Source organism: Homarus americanus, unplaced genomic scaffold (genome assembly GCF_018991925.1).
Source record: "Homarus americanus isolate GMGI-L3 unplaced genomic scaffold, GMGI_Hamer_2.0 scaffold6956, whole genome shotgun sequence".
Classification (NCBI taxonomy): domain Eukaryota; kingdom Metazoa; phylum Arthropoda; class Malacostraca; order Decapoda; family Nephropidae; genus Homarus; species Homarus americanus.
Window position 1 is genome coordinate 28045 of NW_024736814.1, and position 19456 is coordinate 47500.

Consider the following 19456-nt stretch of genomic DNA (forward strand, 5'->3'; position numbering starts at 1 on the left):
GAAACTACCACTTGCAAAAAACCTTACAGCTATTAACAGATGTATCTAGCCAGAGAATATCCCTACAATTTGTAGCGAATCCAAAGGATTCCTAAACACCCTTTCTCTCCTCAGTGTACGGTCATGAGCTAAAGCAATCATTGGTTACATCTTCTCAGCTTCACTCTCAATAGTGACGTTTGAGGTACTGTACATCTGGCAGGTCTATGTGCCTTGGAACGGTTTGTGTAAGAGAAAAAACGGGAGTTATTTCCTCCTTGCAAAAGCTTATGGGTACTTAGTGGCCACCGAACTTTTGCTGTACTGTACTATAAATTGGGTTACAGCCACCATAAACTGTTTGTGAATCACCCGTTCAAACTTAGGTTGATCGTAGAGACTTACAATGATCGTAAGTCTTTAGCGAATCTGGTCCCTGATTAATACTAAAAACATTCACATCTGAGGCATTCTCACTGGCATTGAACCCAAAAGCTAAGTAATATGAATGAATAAAGAAAAACCAAGTACCTTTATCAGAAATTCTTTATTATAATGACAAATTATAGTTTTCAGAGATATTTATCATTGTCTGGTAAAAAAATGATTGGCCTATAGGAAAATGAATGGTGCACAAGGGGCTATGTAACTACCCAACTAAACCTACACTTGTGATCAGCCACCACTGCTAATGTCACTTCAAGGTGATAATGAACCCATCACTACTTACAAGGTCATAAGTATTAATAATGATAAAAGATTTTGAGCATTTAATGAAAAAATACTTACTTATTTAATCAATTAAATCTTCATTTATTGTGTGAAGATGGGCTGTGGTCCTCCTGAGTGTTTTCTCCAAATAATACTGTATAAAGTTTTAATTACTTCTTCATTATTACTCAAAACCTTCTTTCACATGTTGATGGACAACTCATGATTCCTCCAACACTAATGAAACACTGTGCAATATTATTCATTATAATAAAATTTCAGGAGTTTCATCCCTTTATAAAAGTTCCATCTCTTAAATCTCAGACCTCCATGCTTAGATCATATCTCAAGAGTCAGTTCTCATAATTGAGTTCAAACTCTAGATGTCAGATTTTCAGTAAGAGTTACATTTACAAGCATCAGATTTCCAACTAGAGTTTAATCTATTATCATCATATTCCCAATTCTGTCTCATCGTATAGACTCCTTTCTATACAGTATTGAGAGCGATTTTGTTGACATCATCATCCAAAGAAAGAACACTTTTTATTGACATGGAACAATCTCTACTAATACTTGAAAAAAAATCTCACCTTCTCTATATTCAACCTATCCCTTTTGTCTTCTAAACTATTGTACCAATCGAGGGTCTGACCGTGATATCATAGTCTTCCTCCAACTCATTTTCCTGCACATTTTGCCACCGATGTCGTCTCCTTTCCTGCTTGCGTTGCTTGCGTAGTTCCTTCCGTTGCTGCTTGCGATGCTGGCGACGTTCCTTTCGTCTCTCCTTCCGTTGCACTCTGCGTGCTGTTTTCTTTGCTTTGATAGCATCCCTGTAACATGGAGAGAGACAGATACAGTAGAGTGAGGGAGGAAGGTAGAATGAATAGAAACCAAGTGGTAGGATGGAGGGGGGAGAAAAAGAAGCCTTCCTGTCACTTCAACTCCACATTCACTCACTCCAAAGATTATGGACAGGAACGGTTTAACCAATCTGTAGAATATTGATGGAAATCACTTGAGCATATTAGTATACAGCTCACTTTGGAAACCCCTCTCTGGACTCACAGTTTCAAAATTATTAACTTAAGGAAATTTGTGTTTGAAGAAGATGGCTGGAATGGGGAGCAATGGGGGCCAGAGCTGCCTCCCAACACCTTTGTGATGGACTAAGTAACACAAACTCACAAATACTAGTCTCACACAGGAGTGAACCTCCAGGTAGACACATCAGTAAAACAGCTTTAACTGTGAGCAATGACATTCCCAGAATCCTAGAACCATAAAAGCTGGAGCCATGACCTGTGACTGTATTTTTCCATGAGTAATAAAAATTTTTGATAATACACAATTTGATAAAAACATTAGAAATGTTCAATGAATAGATAAAAGGGTGACTGAACAATGCTATAAAATAGTATGCAGAACTGTACTGTACTTTATAAAGTGTGAGGATATGAAAAAATACTGTACCCTCCATACCAAACTTGCAGGTGACCTTTGATTACCTTGGGGAGTTGTGAACCTGCCTTGTTAGCTGTTTCCACCTTGTGAAATAGCACTAGAAAGGGCATCCATCCTTAAAACTTCACTTCAGCATGTCTGAAGGCAACTGGATTACCAGACCTTTACCCATCCCCTGGATTCAGCTGCATTTTCTGGGCTGGCACCTGGGTTTATAGTGGTGAGCAGAGGGAGCATGGAAAATGGTTATAAAATGTTATTGATGATGAAAGTTTTTTAAAAAACAAATTTACTTACCACATTTCAGATGTGAACTTTGAGCAACATATTAAAAAGTTTGCTTCACACTGGTCCTCAGCAATTGCAAACTGATGAATGGCAAAAGTTGTCACAACATCATGAGTGGAGTTGCAGGAAACTGGAGATACATCTCCTGGGAGAGAAAATTAGCAAAAGTAAACTTTACCTCTCTGTCTCTGTCACTCCACTAACAACTGAAATTGACAATTGACATTACTGTAATGTACTTAAAAAAAACATACTGTATACTGTATTCTAACAAGTAAATGTTTTACAGTACTTAATTTTCTCAGCAAGTAAAATGAAATGTCATGCAATTTTCTCTGAAGAATTAATACGTAACCAAGAGTTTGATCACCTCTTACCTTCCTCAACTGAGGTATTGACCAGAATTATGTATTTCTTGTGTTTAACACCCTGCTTACAGCAAAACTTTTCCCCAGGACTATAGATCTTCTCTGTAATTAAATAATATCTTTTAAACAAGAAGAAAAATATAATACAATATATAAAACCTAAAAAAAAAATAAAAAAATAAATATTCACTGAACAAACCTGTCCTGGTTAGTGAGGATAGCTAGGAGACGATGACAAATATCCAGTACAGTACTAGGTCCTTTCCTAAAATAGTTAGGTGCCTTTCTAAAATATCAAGTTTCTTTTCAAAACATATTCAAGTCCTTTCCCTAAAATATCCAGGTTCTATCCTAAAATATTAAGTAAATATTTTGTTAAAGAAGGACATTTTTATGACAGAAAGGCCACACCTGAATGATATGTTATTGGTCACCGTCTAAGTGTTCTAGCAGTGGAGAGGTCTCATTATCTCGGTGAGGAAGGGAAATTTGATGTGGGTACAATTTGGCTGTTGTGTTTTATATAGCATCACAGGACCTATTGTCTGGAGTCATATCATGAGAAAAACAGTGCTGAGGCAGAGGCTGTCTTATGTATGAGATCCAAGAAAGTCAATGAAAATTCTTAGTGCTGCTCGTAAGATCTTGAATGAAGTAAAAACTTGGTGGTCAACTGAATTGAGATCAAACCAAAAAACTGATGACTTCTTAAATATTGCTTCCTCTGCAAACATGTAAAAGGGTGATGATAATAACGATTAGTTAATAAAACATCTTTCTCTCCAAATAACCATTTGGTGTGCCTATGCCTCATGAGTAAATACAGTTTGTTCACCCTGTGTTGGTGTGACTGAAAATGTGAAGATTTCTTCAACATACTGAGATTGTTATATTATTGTCATGTATCAGAAACAATGGCATTTTCTTGTGGGTCAGGTCTGAAATTCCATATCAGTCATAAAAATAATAATGAAAACCCTCAAGTAGAAGGGGGAGGGAATTTATTTATTTTATTATTGTACTGTATATTTTAACTGAAAAACTAACTTTTCTCCCTGCGTCTCTTCTTTCTTTGTTGTCTCCTGTTTTTTCTGCGGGATCTTGGTGATGCTTCCACCATGTCACCTGGAATATCATTGGCTTCTGCTTCGTCATTTTCTTCCAGATCATGGCCTCCTTCCAGAAGAAGGCTTTCAAAACTGCTGTCCACCTCACTGGTGTTAGATGTTCCACCAAGTAGAATGTCTACCAGTCTCTCATCTTCAATCTTTAATAACGACAAACAATGATATTATGCAGATTCTAGAAAAACTTTGTCTGATATAAACTGCTCACTAACATTGCCCAATATTGCCTATCAGGAAAATTATGCGCAAGGTATGCCTCTCGGACACTAATACTGCTTTACTGACTACCACGAACAAGACAGTACACCTCTGTACTTAAAGAAATGTTGTTGCTAAGAACGTAACCAAACCAAATTTAACTTTACCAGTTGCTGCGTGGAATTGAGTTCCTCATGGTGGTCCTCCATATGTTCCTCTGTGGTGTTACCTGGCAGGGCAGAAGACTCTGCATAAAAGGAACAATAAAATTAAAGTTATTGTGTACTGCTTTGATGGTGAAGGGAAGCCAGTGTTCTTTTATATCCCCCCATGTGCTTCATGGGTCCAGTACAGGGGCAGATCCAGGAATATCAAATAGGGGAGATTAAAGGGGGGTCTGGACCCCCCCCTGGATCTGCCCCTCTCAGGATTCATGTAGTACAGTCCAGGAGGAAACCAGAGTAACTTAAACCTTCATAAATCAGGAACTGCCTGTACTGTATTCATCTAATAACTTTTCCATTTATTTTGATAGAAAATTCTATCACAGTCTTATTGCTCTCTTGATCATTCTTACCATTGTGGTGTCTCGAGAAGAACTTGTTGCGTTTTCCTTTTCTGTTTTGCTTCTTAAACTTTCTCCAGGCCTTCTTACCATGTCGCCCTTGTTTCCTAAAGACAAAAGCTTGTCAATAAGTCAATAAAATATTCTTCAACAACTTATTAAAATGATGAGTACTGTATCTAGACACTTTTAAATTGCAGGCATTTTCATTGTAGCTTTTATCAACAGTTGATATATTGAATTTATTAGCATTCTTTCAAATGTCTAAAATTAGATTAAGAATTTTCCAGAAAATTACATGCCTAAGTGGAATGGCAAAAGTAGCATAGAATAGATGGTCATTCAGATGATGACAACTAACAGAATCTCTTAAAGTTTTGTTAACATTTAACCTTAGGCAGGTTTTAAAATTTCTGAATTAGTTAGGTTGGATAATGTGAGGGTAAGATTAGTTAGGTTCAGGTCAGGTGAGTGTACATCAGGGTTTACTAGTTTCAAATTAAGTTAGATTAAGATGCATTACGGTTACATTAGGATTAGTACAGTTGAATTACATTAAGAATAGATTAGGGTATGTTAGTGTCAATTAATTATACTTTTTTAAAGTTTGTTTTGTTATGGATATGTTAAACCATCTTAAAGTTGAATTATATAAAGGTTAAGTTAGATTTCTTTAAGATTTGGTTAGGTTCGGATTGTTCTAAAGGGTCTCACCTGTTCTGACGCCTCTTCTTGTTGTTCTTCCAGAGAGTTCTGTTTGCACGGTTCTCCTGATTGGTCTGGAGGCGAACCTTTTGTCTGTGTGCCAAAATTGAAAATGGAATCTAAGTCTAGGCTTAATTAACACTGGAAGACATTCAGGTACATTCAAGGAACCATACATGCCCATTACAGTACTTGTTAATGGTGTTGACAAGGGTAAAGTAAAGCACTGTAACACAAAATTATCATTATTCCATCAAAAGCATTTAAATTATAACTGAAAGGTTCTCCAAAATGTCATAACAGGGTAAAACAGACCAAGAACTACAGTAGTGTCCAGTATTCATACAGGGAAGAAAATAGAATAAATCTTGTTTTAAGTTTGAGAAACACAGGAACCAGAACATAAATAACTTCTAAAACTATGAAATAAAACAGATAGTTGTTTTAGTTACTGTACATGAATGACCACATTGTTCAGTGATTTTTGGTGAAGGACATGTTGCTAATGTGTGCTGCTGGCTTATGTAAGTAAAAGCAGTAAACTAAATTTGAGATCTTGCTGTGGAATGTGAGAACCAAAGTGAATACATATTTTATAGATGCAGGTTTGAATGAATGAATGACAAAAAATAAAGGTAAAATGTGTGTGTGTGTGTGTGTGTGTGTAAAAATGAGACTCTTTCATTAAATCTGAGAAAGAGTAAACTGAATTAGTTGTACTATTCAGCTGAGAAACAATGCAGGAACACCTGCCTCCCAGCTTGCCGGATCCTCTGCCGCCTCTCTTGTCTCCTCCTCTTCTTCTCCAGACGTTTAGCAGTTTTCTTTCCCCTTTGTCCTTTGAATCGCCGCCCTAGTTTTCCTGGTCTTGGAGTCTGAAAGGTTTAAACCGGGGATGTAAGAATCAGGATTGGAATGCCTCTGTGCTTAGCAATCTGATATTTTCTTTGCCAAAATGGTTTGCCCAATCAAAATCCACTAGTAATAGCTTCATCTGAGCTTTTATGTTGTACAATTCTGTGCACTCTAAGTCTGGCCAAGCTGGTAGACTGTTTTCTGGTGTATAATTCCAGTTAATACCTTACTGAACAGTATTTACAAATATCTTCACAACATAAGCGATAATTTTCATATACTGTATTTATTTTGGTGTGCTATATTTTATGATGTACCATTTAAAGAATGGAATAAGTTATGAGGACTCTATACATGTGGGTGTAATGATAAAAGAACTGTAAATTTTACCCATTTTTAAAAAAGCTAATGTAAAATGATTGCAAGTTGCCAGCTCCAAAACTACCGTACAACTGAAACATCCTTATTACGTATTTGTGACTATCTTTGCACTTATTATTGTGTAGACTTATACTGAGGTCTTTACAACAATTGCAGAAACAAAATTACAGTACAGTAAAGGAATGACCACTTAACGATGGCATATTCAAAACAAGGAAATGACTGGAAAAAACTCTACAAGAAGACCCAACCTGACTATCCACAGGGTTGCTTTGGTTTGATTAGGAAAGGTTTGTTTGGGGTTTTTGTTGCCTGAAAGAACTTGGATACTCTATCAAATTATTCCATTCCCTAAAGAACAAAAGTGAATAAGAATTTGTTCATTAGCTACATTAAGGTTTGGAAAGTAGTTATTAAACACAAACAAAAATTACCCTCTCAGGCTGGTTGGGGTCTTTACTGTCTTGTCCCTCATCTTCCTCTGTGTCTTCTGCTTCACCATGTAGATCTTCAGCCTTGTGATAAAAAACACCGGTTAGGATTTGCTTTATATTTCTAAGTAGTAATTCTAACTTTTTCTTGCCGTTATGTAAAGAGGCCTGGTACCTTTTTCACTGTTGTATCTCCTCCTTATTTCTGTATTTCTGATTCTCTGTGTCCGTTCACCCTACATAATGCTCTCAAGTACTGTACATCCTTTCTGTCACTTCTAATCTACTTCTTCCTCTTGCATCCAGTCTGTGCTTCACCCCTTTAATAGTGTAGCCTCAGTGGTTATCTTAAGCAGTTAGATTCCAATTACTACTCCAGCAGGAAGTAAAATTTCAGGTTTTAAGCAGAAGGTTAAAATCACTAATCATCATTGTGACATTGACTCTTTTCTTGTAATTTTGACTGCACCGTGACTGTAACCAAGAATGCAACCAAAACTGTAACAGTGCCTGTAAATACTATATGACTGTAACTTTGACCATATCTTTAACTGTCACTAAAACCATGCCTGTACTGTACAATATAAGTAATTCTGGCATTAACTGTAGCTGTTGTCATAACTAAAACTACTCTGGTACAGTACAAATTACCATGAAATTTGCAACAATTGGATGCCCAATGTCCTGTAAGATGTGGTCTTCGTCAGCCTCCTCGTCACCTTCCTCAGATGCCTGTTGAGATTAACACTGTTTAATTTTTCTTTCACTTAATCATTTGCATGTTATTATATGTTCTATATTTTATTCACCTATTGACTGTTAAACATTCTCCTGCATAATATTTCTCTTATCATTTGTATACTGTATACGTACTATAGTTATATAAATGTGTTATAATTTTTACATTTTCAATTGTGTACAGCACAGTTATATTTAAATACCGTAGTCTTTAATCATTTAAATCTTAAATTGTGTAGACCTTAAATTGTGTAGACATTTAAAAAGACAGTAAAGATCCAGGTTTAGTTCACAATTAATCTTTGCCAGATCCAGGTATGCTAACCTAGCGCCTGGCTGAAGGGTCTCCAGTTGCAACTACTGTACTGTATAAACACTTACCTCGTACCTGGCTGAGGGGTCAACACACACTAACTTTTGGAGCTCTGCTGGATAGGCCTGAGGACCAACCACCAAAGTCAGGTTTCCCACAGGAAGAGCATAGTAGGTGCTGCAGGAGACACAGTTAGGTGTTAAGGTGATGTTCAGTAAACAAATAATAATACCGTACACCACCAAAACAAATACTACTGATAATAGTAATAATGGTGTTTAAACAGGTTCACAAGTGATAAAGATATAATGATATTTTATTTACAAAGTACAGGTATGTGAACTAAGGTAACATGTATAGTGTACAGTATAGACCTGTATTGATAAAGTAATACTGACAATCACAAGATACATTAGGCATCTTAAATTTATCTATCTATTGTATACAGTATAGTATATCTGTTACCTTTGCCACCTGTACCTTTTTTGTTGCCAATGGATGACAGGATACAGAAATATCAATGCAGAGGGAGGAAATAATGTGGTTGAGAGGTGCAAGGCATGTGCAGAAAGCAATAGGAATGGGTTGAGACCAGGATTACAGTGAAAAGGCATGCATGTACAGTACTGTACAGTGTACTGTACTGGACTGTGCATGCATGCCCTTTCATTGTCTTTATTCTACACATGTAGTGTGCAAAGTGAATCTTAAGCACAAATATTTTTTAGTGAGCTGAAAAATATCATACAAAGGTACCAAATACAGAACTGTACTGTGCAGTCTGATGCAAATTATGTAAGAATTAGCAATGCTACAATTGCCACAAGTAATGGTACTGCTCAAACTCTATATTATTTATGTGTGGGTGTGTGTGAGTTGATGTGCAGTGCATCATAATCTGTACAATATAGTAGTACTATCTTTCTATGCAATCTCATATGCCACAACACTTATCACAAACACCACAACAGTTTGTAGTTTGTGTGTGCAGTGCAGGGGCAGATCCAGGGGGGGTCCAGACCCCCTTTTCATCAAAAAATTCCAATACTTTTTCTTTAATACAGTATTGTACTTAGACATTTTTGTATAGTAAAAAGTAATTATTATTGACCTCAGAATATATTTCCTAATATCAAGTGCAAATGACTTCAAAATGGCCTCAGAATGCCCTTGTGGCTCAAAATGCCGATGACATTGGTCAGATTAAAAAAAAAACAGCTGGGTGTGCTCACTGTGTTTGCCAGGGTCCACCACCCACAACTTCTTGGCCCCCCTTTTGATGTTCCTGGATCTGCCCTTGTAGCATGACTATACTACAGTATCATGTACTGTACAATACACAGAACAAGTACTGTAGTCTTCTTTAATACAGCCCTTTTTATATCTAGGTTAAAGCACCAACTCTATAATACCTGTACTGTTACCAGACAGAAATTATTACACCTGTACAGACTTACACCTAAGTCTGTGTTTGTGCTTAAACTTAATTGTATTTCTGAACAGTGTTATATGAATTTCAATATGAAAAAAAATGAAATTTAATAAAAAAAACTAGATCTGAAATTGAAATTGATTCTAAAAGTTTGTAACTAACTACTGTAATCTGAAAATGAGTCAATCAGTTGTCATACACAGGGCCTACCTCAAGGTGAGACAGCCACACACTGGGGGTGTGAAGGTAAGGGACAGAATCCCTCCTCCCACCAGCTTGCCTTCCACCCACCAGAAATCTTCACTGATTTCATCCCAGGAAGAACTAAGGGAACTGAAGGTACTCTGTGGGGGGAAAATTTAATGCAATTTATATATTTATTTAGTTTTTTATAACAATGACTAACTTCAAGTAGTAAAGTACCCAATGACACATCTTCCAACAGTGAGTTGCCCATAAATACATTCTAAACAGCAAAATGTTTGTTCAATTCACCTGCTTAAATCAGAGGAGTTGGTTCTATAGGTACTGTACAGGTATAAGGAAACAATAGGCACACACCATTGAATGCTGTACTGTATATGTTTTTATGAACATGAGATTTAATGTATATTTTGATAAATACTATAATTTACTGTTTAAAGTTAACATTAATAGGACTATACTGTATACTGTGTTGTACAGGTAGGAAGTTAAACTGTTTCGAAAAGACTAAGAATTAAAGTTAATGGGACTACCTGTATTAAAAAAAATAATTCTTTCTTCAAAATGTTTTTTAAATATTTAATTTATTAAATTGAAAATAATCATGTGATGTTCCCACTTCTAGTGAACAGGGAAATCATGTTTCTAAAGTAAATAACCAAGAAAAAATTTTGGTTATAAAACTATTGTAATGTATTTTAATGAGTACAGTGTATTACAGGTGTCAGGTATGGTATACAGTATTGAAATGTGAAGGGAGTGAAATTGTTTTAGGAATGGAAACCATTTTTATGGAATCCTACCTCAGCTTAGGACACAATCAAATGTTTCAAACTCAATTCAAAACTGCAGGGCTAAGCTAGTACGTCATAGAGCCATCTGATCATGCAGTACAGGTTAACTCGTACATACTGCACCTTAGACTCGAGAGCAAATGCGATGATAGTTGTGTTGAAGTCCTCCAGCTGATGTTCAATGTCCAGTCGACTCTCAGTAACGTTTGGAGTGGAGTTTTTGGAGAACCCGCCCACACCACATGACGACTTGTTGGCATACTTCCCAAGGGTGATGAACACGAAGCCTTCCTCGGCCACCAGTGACTCCACCAGCACTGTGGGTGACGGGACGTGTAATGGGCAGCTGGTAAGATGTTATTGTGGTATTTAGGAGGGCTTGTTCTGTTGTTACTGGGGATTGAAGTTAATAAGATAAGTGGTGCGAGCAGTGAGTGTGTGAGAGAGGAAAAGTGCGTGTGTGAGGGGGAGGAGAAAGAGACAGAGTGGGAGAGGAAGGGAGTAAGAAAGACTGTGAGAGGAAGGGAGCAAGACAGACTGAGACAAAGCAAGAGAGATTGTGTGAGGGAGAGAGCAAGAGAAGCTGTAAGACTGTGAGGGATAGAGGAGAGACTATGTGTGTGTGAAAGAGGAGGGAGGGAGGAAGAGAGTGTACTGTACATGCGTATGTGTGTGATGGGTGTGAGAGGGAGGAAGAGAGTGTACTGTACATGCGTATGTGTGTGTGATGGGTGTGAGAGGGAGGAAGAGAGTGTACTGTACATACGTATGTGTGTGTGATGGGTGTGAGAGGGAGGAAGAGAGTGTACTGTACATGCATATGTGTGTGTGATGGGTGTGAGAGGGAGGAAGAGAGTGTACTGTACATACGTATGTGTGTGTGGGTGTGAGAGGGAGGAAGAGAGTGTACTGTACATGTATGTGATGGGTGTGAGAGGAGGAAGAGAGTGTACTGTACATACGTATGTGTGTGTGATGGGTGTGAGAGGGAGGAAGAGAGTGTACTGTACATACGTATGTGTGTGTGATGGGTGTGAGAGGGAGGAAGAGAGTGTACTGTACATGCGTATGTGTGTGTGATGGGTGTGAGAGGGAGGAAGAGAGACTATGCAGGGAAGAGTATTTTAAGTTTATCCGGTCCTCATATAGTAACAAATTTCATAAAAAAGATATACACGATAAATTTATAAGTATTTCTAAACTGAGTCACAAAACAACAAATAATAAGAAAAATGCGAAACTATAACTTATTAGAAGCCATGTGGAAGACTTGGTGTTTCACCACAACTATGATTTTCATAATTAAATAATTTGCTGACTGAGGACGACCGAAAGAGTAAGAGAATTTTCCATGGAGTGCTCATGCTATTAGTTCTTTGTTATCATGCTCCTCTATAGTCCATTTGTTTCGAAATTACTTGTTTTATTTCACTTGTTTTAGGGCAAATATATACCAGAAAACTCGTGAGTCAGTCATGTGCATGAGACCAACTAAAAGGTGAATTTGCCTTACTGCTGTATACCTGCCTGCACATGCTTGTACTATGTTCTTGCTGAATTAATGTGAAGTCTTACGCTAAATCAGGATAAGAGCAATGATTATTCGTAGTACCTTGAACAATACAACCCTCAAGTGGTGAAATGTATGAAAAAGTGGCTCCTGGTGTTGAAATAAACTATAAAGTGGCCCCTGTGTTGAAAAATATTACAAAGTGGCCTCCAGTGTTGAAATATTAGTATAAAGTAGCCCCCAGTGTTGAAATATACAGTACTACAAAGTGGCCCCGGTGTTGAAATATACTACAAAGTGGCCCCGGTGTTGAAATATACTACAAAGTGGCCCCGGTGTTGAAATATACTACAAAGTGGCCCCGGTGTTGAAATATACTACAAAGTGGCCCCGGTGTTGAATTATACTACAAAGTGGCCCCGGTGTTGAAATATAATACAAAGTGGCCCCGGTGTTGAAATATAATACAAAGTGGCTCCAAGCATCAATTTACAGCATTTCCTTCAATTTCAGTAGTATTTATTCTTTCATTTACTAATAATTTGATACTAATTAGCACTGTTAGGACGGCATGTGTGTGTGTGTGTTCCATAATACTGTAATCATCATGTTATAGGCCTATATTTAACAGGCCTACAAGTGCCACGTCTATATACTGGGCCGTTTCTTATCACTTGAGTATATATCGATACTCTTCATACAATGGTAACATATTATAATTATCAGTTCGGAGTTATAATACAGTACAATAATTACACATATCGGATTACTTCATCGCCAAAGTGTCAAGTTATTAAGATATTGTAACACTTCTTAGCCGTGAAAATAATTGCCCACAGTACGGTAAGATTAGGGTGGCCGGGAGGAGGTACAGTCGTATATATTCTGTAAGGAAATTCATTTGTGTTGCCGAAATAGAAGTAGAGAAATATATAGATAATAAATCAGTAAAATCGTCATTCAAGTTCATAGGCTATTGTTTCAGCCTGCGGGGTATGTTTAAAAATAAGTGCGCAGTGGCTGAGTTCAGTGTATTAAAACAGTGATAGTCGCCCTTCCTGGACACACAAGCCCAGCAGAGGTTCATGTGTGACCTTGTAATGTCTAAAAATAGTCTCAATGTTTACAGTGATATAATTCTAACAGAGAAAGACTTGTTTTCATTAATTAAGTCATTTATGTAAACCCTGCTTGTTGCCCTTATGATGAACGTTTTTTTTTTGTTTCGTTGTTGCCGATTTGACAATTGCTATCCACATCAGTGCTATGTTCAGTGCCTCATTTATGCTAAAATAAAAACAAAATGGTTCAGTGTAGGTTTATTTTAGCTCCCAACATGAAGACTTTTGTTGACCAGTTGAAGAATGTAACAAGTCACTATCCCACTTGGCATCTGCTTACCAAGAAACAACTAATCAGACAATTTCATCTTGAGATTCGGTCATCAAATGAATACAAACAATGCAACTAATATCATAAAGCCTACCGTATATTTTAAGTTTATATTTAATAATAAAACTGTAGAAAACCAATACCCTAACCCAGCCAATATACCTCATGTAGTTAAGAGTTCTGAAACCGCTCTTATCGCCAGTACTGTGCTTTCCTAGATAGGTTTGTATTCTGTTTCTTAATATGAAATAAATTGTTCCTGTGCAGTTAAGATGGGTCTCTTTTAAATAATGGTCAAGTCGGAAGTGCTTAAGGTTAGTTATAATACGTCTGACAGCAATATTGTATTTAGGTGTTGTTTAGCTTATGAATTACTGTATTGCAGCTAAAACCGTGTAATAGTTTCACCTACAGTATATAACAGGTGACTCCGGAAGTAGTATACCTGTATCAAGTCTTCTTAGAAAGCTAAATATTATATTAGGATAGAAAGACTTAGAATTAGAATGAAATTATAAATATTGCTTATGTTCATTAGCTTATTCTTTCTCAGACCTAGCATGGCTCACCTCTGTAGTCGAGGTGAGGGTTGAGAAGACCATCCTCACTCAGTAGGACGGAGATTGGGGCGAAGGAGGCATGATCGTCTTCCTCGTTAGTAGACGTCTCCTCGCCGGGTGCTCCTTCCTCATCGGTGAGTATATCCTCGTCTCCCGCAGTGTTCTCTTCGTCAAAGCTGCTGTCGACGTCTTGTTTTACCATGAAGGTGTAGGTGTCGAATTGGGTAAGCCAGTCGCCTAGAGCATCTTCCAGGACCTCTCCCTCAAGGTAGTCTCTTGGTGCCACTGTAGGAGGGACGATGTCGGTATCTTGGGGTAGACGTTCATCATAATGTTATTATTTTTTAAGGTGTATTAGTTAAATTACTATTTTTACTGGTACGACATTAAATCTTAACTTTCTCCAGCTTTCCATTACTCTACAATTTTACATATAAAGCAAGATATACTCTACGAAATGGGGTCACTTTCATATACCTATTTAGCAGCTGTCATACAAAATAGTGTCGGATTTATAAATACACCCTTATTTTTTTACACGTTGTACAGTAATTTTTTCATTAGACCTGGCCAGAATCTTGAAAGAACATACATTTCTATAACACTCACCATTGTATTTAAAAAGAAAGTTTTTGACTGAAGCAGTTCAATCAGGATAAGACTCTCTTTACCCGAACCACTTCTTTTAATTCTTGTTAACTGTCCCATATACGACCCACTATCCTTTGTTTCAGCAGGGGGGGCTGTATGTTTTATTTCCTCTATATTTGTTTCACTTTCCCCGTTAACTACTTCCCTATTCTCCCCACCAATAGCAGAAACACAGAGAAACTACTGACCCAGTTGTGGTTGTCCCATCGTCTCCTCCTCCGCCAGGTCCCAGGCGGCAGCTGCACACAACACCGCCAACACCGCCAACACTTTCCCTCCACCATCACCTCTCATCGTGACGTCGATAGTAAACGTCGATTCTTAGCTGTGATGGGAGAAAGAGAGGGGGGGAAGTTAGAGCTCCGTGTAGAACGAAGTAGGAGATGGGGGAGGTGGAGGAAAAGGGATGTGTGGGAAGTAGGAGATGGGGGAGGTGGAGGAAAAGGGATGTGTGGGAAGTAGGAGATGGGGGAGGTGGAGGAAAAGGGATGTGTGGGAAGTAGGAGGAAGAATGATGTCATGATGATGCCTAAGATAAATCGTTTGAACTATTGTCTTTGACAGATACAAGCACAATAATATTTTCATACATTAGGATATAGCTAATATCAGGAGGCGGATCCACTTCATTTAAAAGGGGGCGCTGTTTTAAATGGGAGAAAAATGACCGAAATTCCAATCTCAATCCGATCAGGAAAATGTGAGGAGCAGGAGGGAAAAGGGATCTGGAATCGCTACAGAATATGACTACAGTTTTATGGTATTCGGGTAGTGAGCACGAACTTAAAGCTGCATGCTTATAGGGAGGCCCAAAGTATAACAGCTGAGGTGACGAATACATCAGTTAAAGCACATCACATCAACCAAGAATCACGTAGGCTGCAGAAGAGTACTTTAGGAAACCCACTGCGTGTTCAGCTCTTTGTGGGTCTGTTTACAACACAACTCAATATGCCTGTCTCTTTTCTTATTGTGGTGTTCTTAGCTTACAGTACAGTCACACGATATACAATAGGGATATGTAGTCCAGTTTTTTTGAATGCCATGAACAACCTGAAAACTCGCGACGTCTTCACACGGTTGTTATACGAGTACTGTCTGTAACACGGGTATAAACCTGATTCCCACCAGCACCTTCTGTCCTTGCAACATTGTCCACCTCTTTGCCTTCTTGATTTGTATTTTTTTTGTATTCGATCTACAATTTATTATATATATATTTCTTACTTCCTTAAAATAATTAATATTCTATGTCTGTGTCTACAACGTAAACCATGTGTATGATTTATATATCGGTTGGGCTGATGGCTCGACTGGGTACATTCAGCTCTGTGATCGTTCATGACATCCGGTGCTTGTCCAGTAGGCTCTCGAATGTCAACAAGTTTAGTAACCCGATCACCTGCTCCGGCAAGTTGTTCTTACACATTTACAATAAGCTAGGAGTTGTGGTAAGGTTTCCAGGTGACTGTTTGCATTCTCTGTGTAGTCTGTGAGTCCTACTAGAGTATTTATCTGCTACGTCGTGTTTACTGATTGTTGTATTTTACTGTACGTTTCACCTGTACTTACTGCCTGTTGTACTACACTGTTCTTGTCACCTCAGTTGATGTATAGTACAATTTATCTGCTATAACTATGTCCTCCTATCTATTGTACAATACAGTACAGTACAATACAATTTTTCTACACACACACACACACACACACACACACACACACACACTACGTACAAGGTTAAAATAGCATGTTACCTAAATAATAGATTCATAGTGTGTTTTACCCAATCCCTTTATAACTAAGTAACAGTTATCAAAACATATAAACAAGAGGCGCTGTTATTACCATTTTGTGATAGAAGAATCTTTACGTGGACTGTATTACCTGAGACAAATTTCGTGTTTCTCATCAAATAATTTTTACATCACACCAAAAAAAGGTATTATTTTATAAACTGTTTTGAGTTTTATAGTTTTATTGTTAACAAATGTAATGTTTTCACTTAGATTTTTGTTATTAACGAATGTAAAAATGAAAATATAGACTGTAGGAGTGTACTGTAGCATAGATACCGGACTTGACCTTGAGGGACTTGAAACATTCACATTGAACCTGATCTAGAATGTTAGCAGGACCTTGTAACACGACTATCACCTTGCCCACTCAAACAAACGACTCACTATACGCCACCACCACTATTACCACAATCATACCACTACCACCACCTACCACCACCATTGCCACTACCACCATCACCTACATTACCACCACCAACACCAGTATCACTGTTACTATCACCACCAGAGGCACTATTGGTGTTAATAATGTTTATCACTGTTATTACTAGCGCCATTATCACCAATTTCCCTGTTACTATAACCAGCAGTGCCACCTTCATCACTGGCACCATCACTCCCATTATCTTCACTACCACAAACAACATTATTACCACCACCTTTATTATTATTATTATTATTAACAACATTATCACAACCACTCCCTTTATCACTACCATTATTGCCATTATTACTACCACCATCATCATTATTACCAGTACCACCATAATCACTACCACCACCACCACCTCCAACACCATTACCACCATAATTATCACCACCACTGAAGTATATAAGGGTCAACCATTAGCTCTCTCGCGTCTGCAGCTTCGGGAGTAATTAAGGGAATCTATTTTCGCGCCAAAGAGCTGAATAAGACAGTTTAATTGTTCAAAATTACCACCACGATAATTGTTTTCTACCTTGTGTATATGTGTGTGTTTGTGTGTATATGTGTTTTTTTTTTACGGGAATTAGCCCACCCAGGCACAGGTCACTGACCCACATCGGGGCCTGGGGGGAGGCGAAAATATAATAATAATAATAATAATAATAATAATAATAATAATAATAATAATAATAATAATAATAATAATAATAATAAACCACAAAGAAATACAAAATGAAAAAAAATCAAAAGTGAGAAACAATATTTGTATGTTGTGTTATCAATAGTAAGAGAAACAATTGAGACCCTGCAATTGTGTGTAAATGAGGCAGAAAGTCAGATCAGCAACCTGGGACTTGGTCACAATTTTCGTAATGCCATGTGGCAGGAAGATCTACCATAGACAACACATTATGCTTCCAATATCTTCCCAGGCGGTAGTACCTCCCTGTTTGGTAGCTGCCTAATACCTACTGTATGTGTGTGTTTGTGTGTATATGTGTGTGTTTATCGTGTGTCTTTGGGCCTAATAATCAGTGTCATGTCAATAATGAACTTTTTCAACTGTCCTCTTAAGCGAGTCAGTTGTACACGTTCTCACATCACCAGTTTGGGGAGGAATTTGACGTCCGAACTTTTCAGTCCACAAACAACGATATCGTAATACAGTGATAAAGTTTTACCATGTGTAGTGTACATCATTTGAGGTGGTATATGACACAGACAAGTAATGTACAGTACACTCCAGGAACCTACAGTATACAAACCGTTGACACCGTACATTCCTTGGAGGGATAAGTACAAACACAAGGCTGCGAGGTCCTTAATACACCACATTATGTACGTAAGTTGATGATAATATGTAGAGTAAACAACAATAAACAGTGAACACGAGGTTACGGGGATATTCACTTGCTGTAGACGCGGTACACAGAGGGAGGGTCGGGGAACAAAGAGACGAGGGCAGTATGTACTCACCACCGCCTCCACTCGGCGTCCCTTCTGGGGCGTCACTGCCTCTCTGTTACTGACTGTCATTGCTTCCCTCGGGCTGCTGGATGGGCTGGGGAGGGAGGGTTCTGGGGGAGGTGCTCTGGGGTAGAGGACAAGGCCTGGGGGAGGAGGAGGGATGGACGGGGATAAGCACTGAGGGAGAGAGGGGGCGGGGGTGGGAGGACGTGGTGGGCTGGCCCAAGATAATGGGGAGTTGGAAGGAGCGGAGGTACTGGGGGGGTGAAGCAAGGAAGGAAAGATGGAGGGGTGAAGAAGGGAGAGGGAGAAGCAAGAGAGAAGAGAGAGGCAGAACTTGGAATGAAAGAAGGAAAGAATGGGAAGGAGGAGGGAGGTATAGGAATAAAGGGATGGAAAAGAGAGAGAGAGAGAAAATGAATGAAGTGTACAATTGGAGTAAATTGAAATAGTCTGTGTAGCTATAATTTACCAGATATAAACAGTGCAATCCCGAATGTTTTGAGGAGCACCTGACGATCAGATACCCTAACGCTACTTGGGGGTTAGGTTAGGTTATAATAGGTTAGGATAGGTTAGGGTATGATAGGTTAGTTTATAATAGGTTAGGGTAGGATAGGTTAGGTTAGGTTAGGGTAGATTAGGTTAGGTTTAAAACAAAAACAGATAATGAAGCTCTTTAAGTAACTATACAGTGTACTTATATACAGCCACGTAATTGTTGTACTGTACACGTCACCCCAAATGATGTACAATCCGTGTTGTACTAAAAGCCCCACTGGTGTACTTATCCATTGCCATATGAGGATTGTTATTTATTGTATGTGTAAACCTAATATATGTACACCTAATGTGTGTGTGTGTCTGGGGGGAGGGAAACTTGTGTGTGTGTCTGGGGGAGGGAACTTGTGTGTGTGTCTGGGGGGAGGGAACTTTTGCTGTGTCCTAAGATAAGGGTGAGTGGAGGAGGAGGGGAGGGAGATACAGTAGGGGGCGTGACTGAGTGCTGTGAGTAGAAGATTGGGCCCTTGGTGAGAGAGGGAGAGGTGTGAGTGGTGAGGAGAGGGAAGTGTGTGTGTGCGCAAGGAGGTGAT

General features: G+C 38.4%; 1 protein-coding gene across 4 annotated transcripts; it reads right to left on the reverse strand.

Moving 5' to 3' along the window:
- Positions 1–507: 507 nt before the first annotated feature.
- On the reverse strand, positions 508–18489 carry LOC121872484 (glutamic acid-rich protein-like). Of its 4 annotated transcripts, none has more exons than XM_042375274.1 (16): positions 18372–18489; positions 14858–14994; positions 14028–14303; positions 10680–10873; positions 9769–9902; positions 8195–8303; positions 7727–7807; positions 7079–7159; positions 6162–6283; positions 5418–5501; positions 4716–4810; positions 4306–4385; positions 3861–4080; positions 2823–2915; positions 2455–2590; positions 508–1526 (listed from the first exon to the last, which is right to left on the reverse strand). In XM_042375274.1, exons 2-16 carry the CDS (start codon positions 14961–14963, stop codon positions 1316–1318), a joined length of 2022 nt encoding a protein of 673 aa, XP_042231208.1. In that variant the 5' UTR covers positions 14964–14994; positions 18372–18489; the 3' UTR covers positions 508–1315. The 4 variants fall into 4 exon arrangements, with proteins under 4 accessions (XP_042231208.1, XP_042231206.1, XP_042231204.1 ...); XM_042375272.1 differs by having other exon boundaries at positions 4306–4367; positions 14028–14327; XM_042375270.1 differs by having other exon boundaries at positions 14028–14327.
- Positions 18490–19456: the final 967 nt, after the last annotated feature.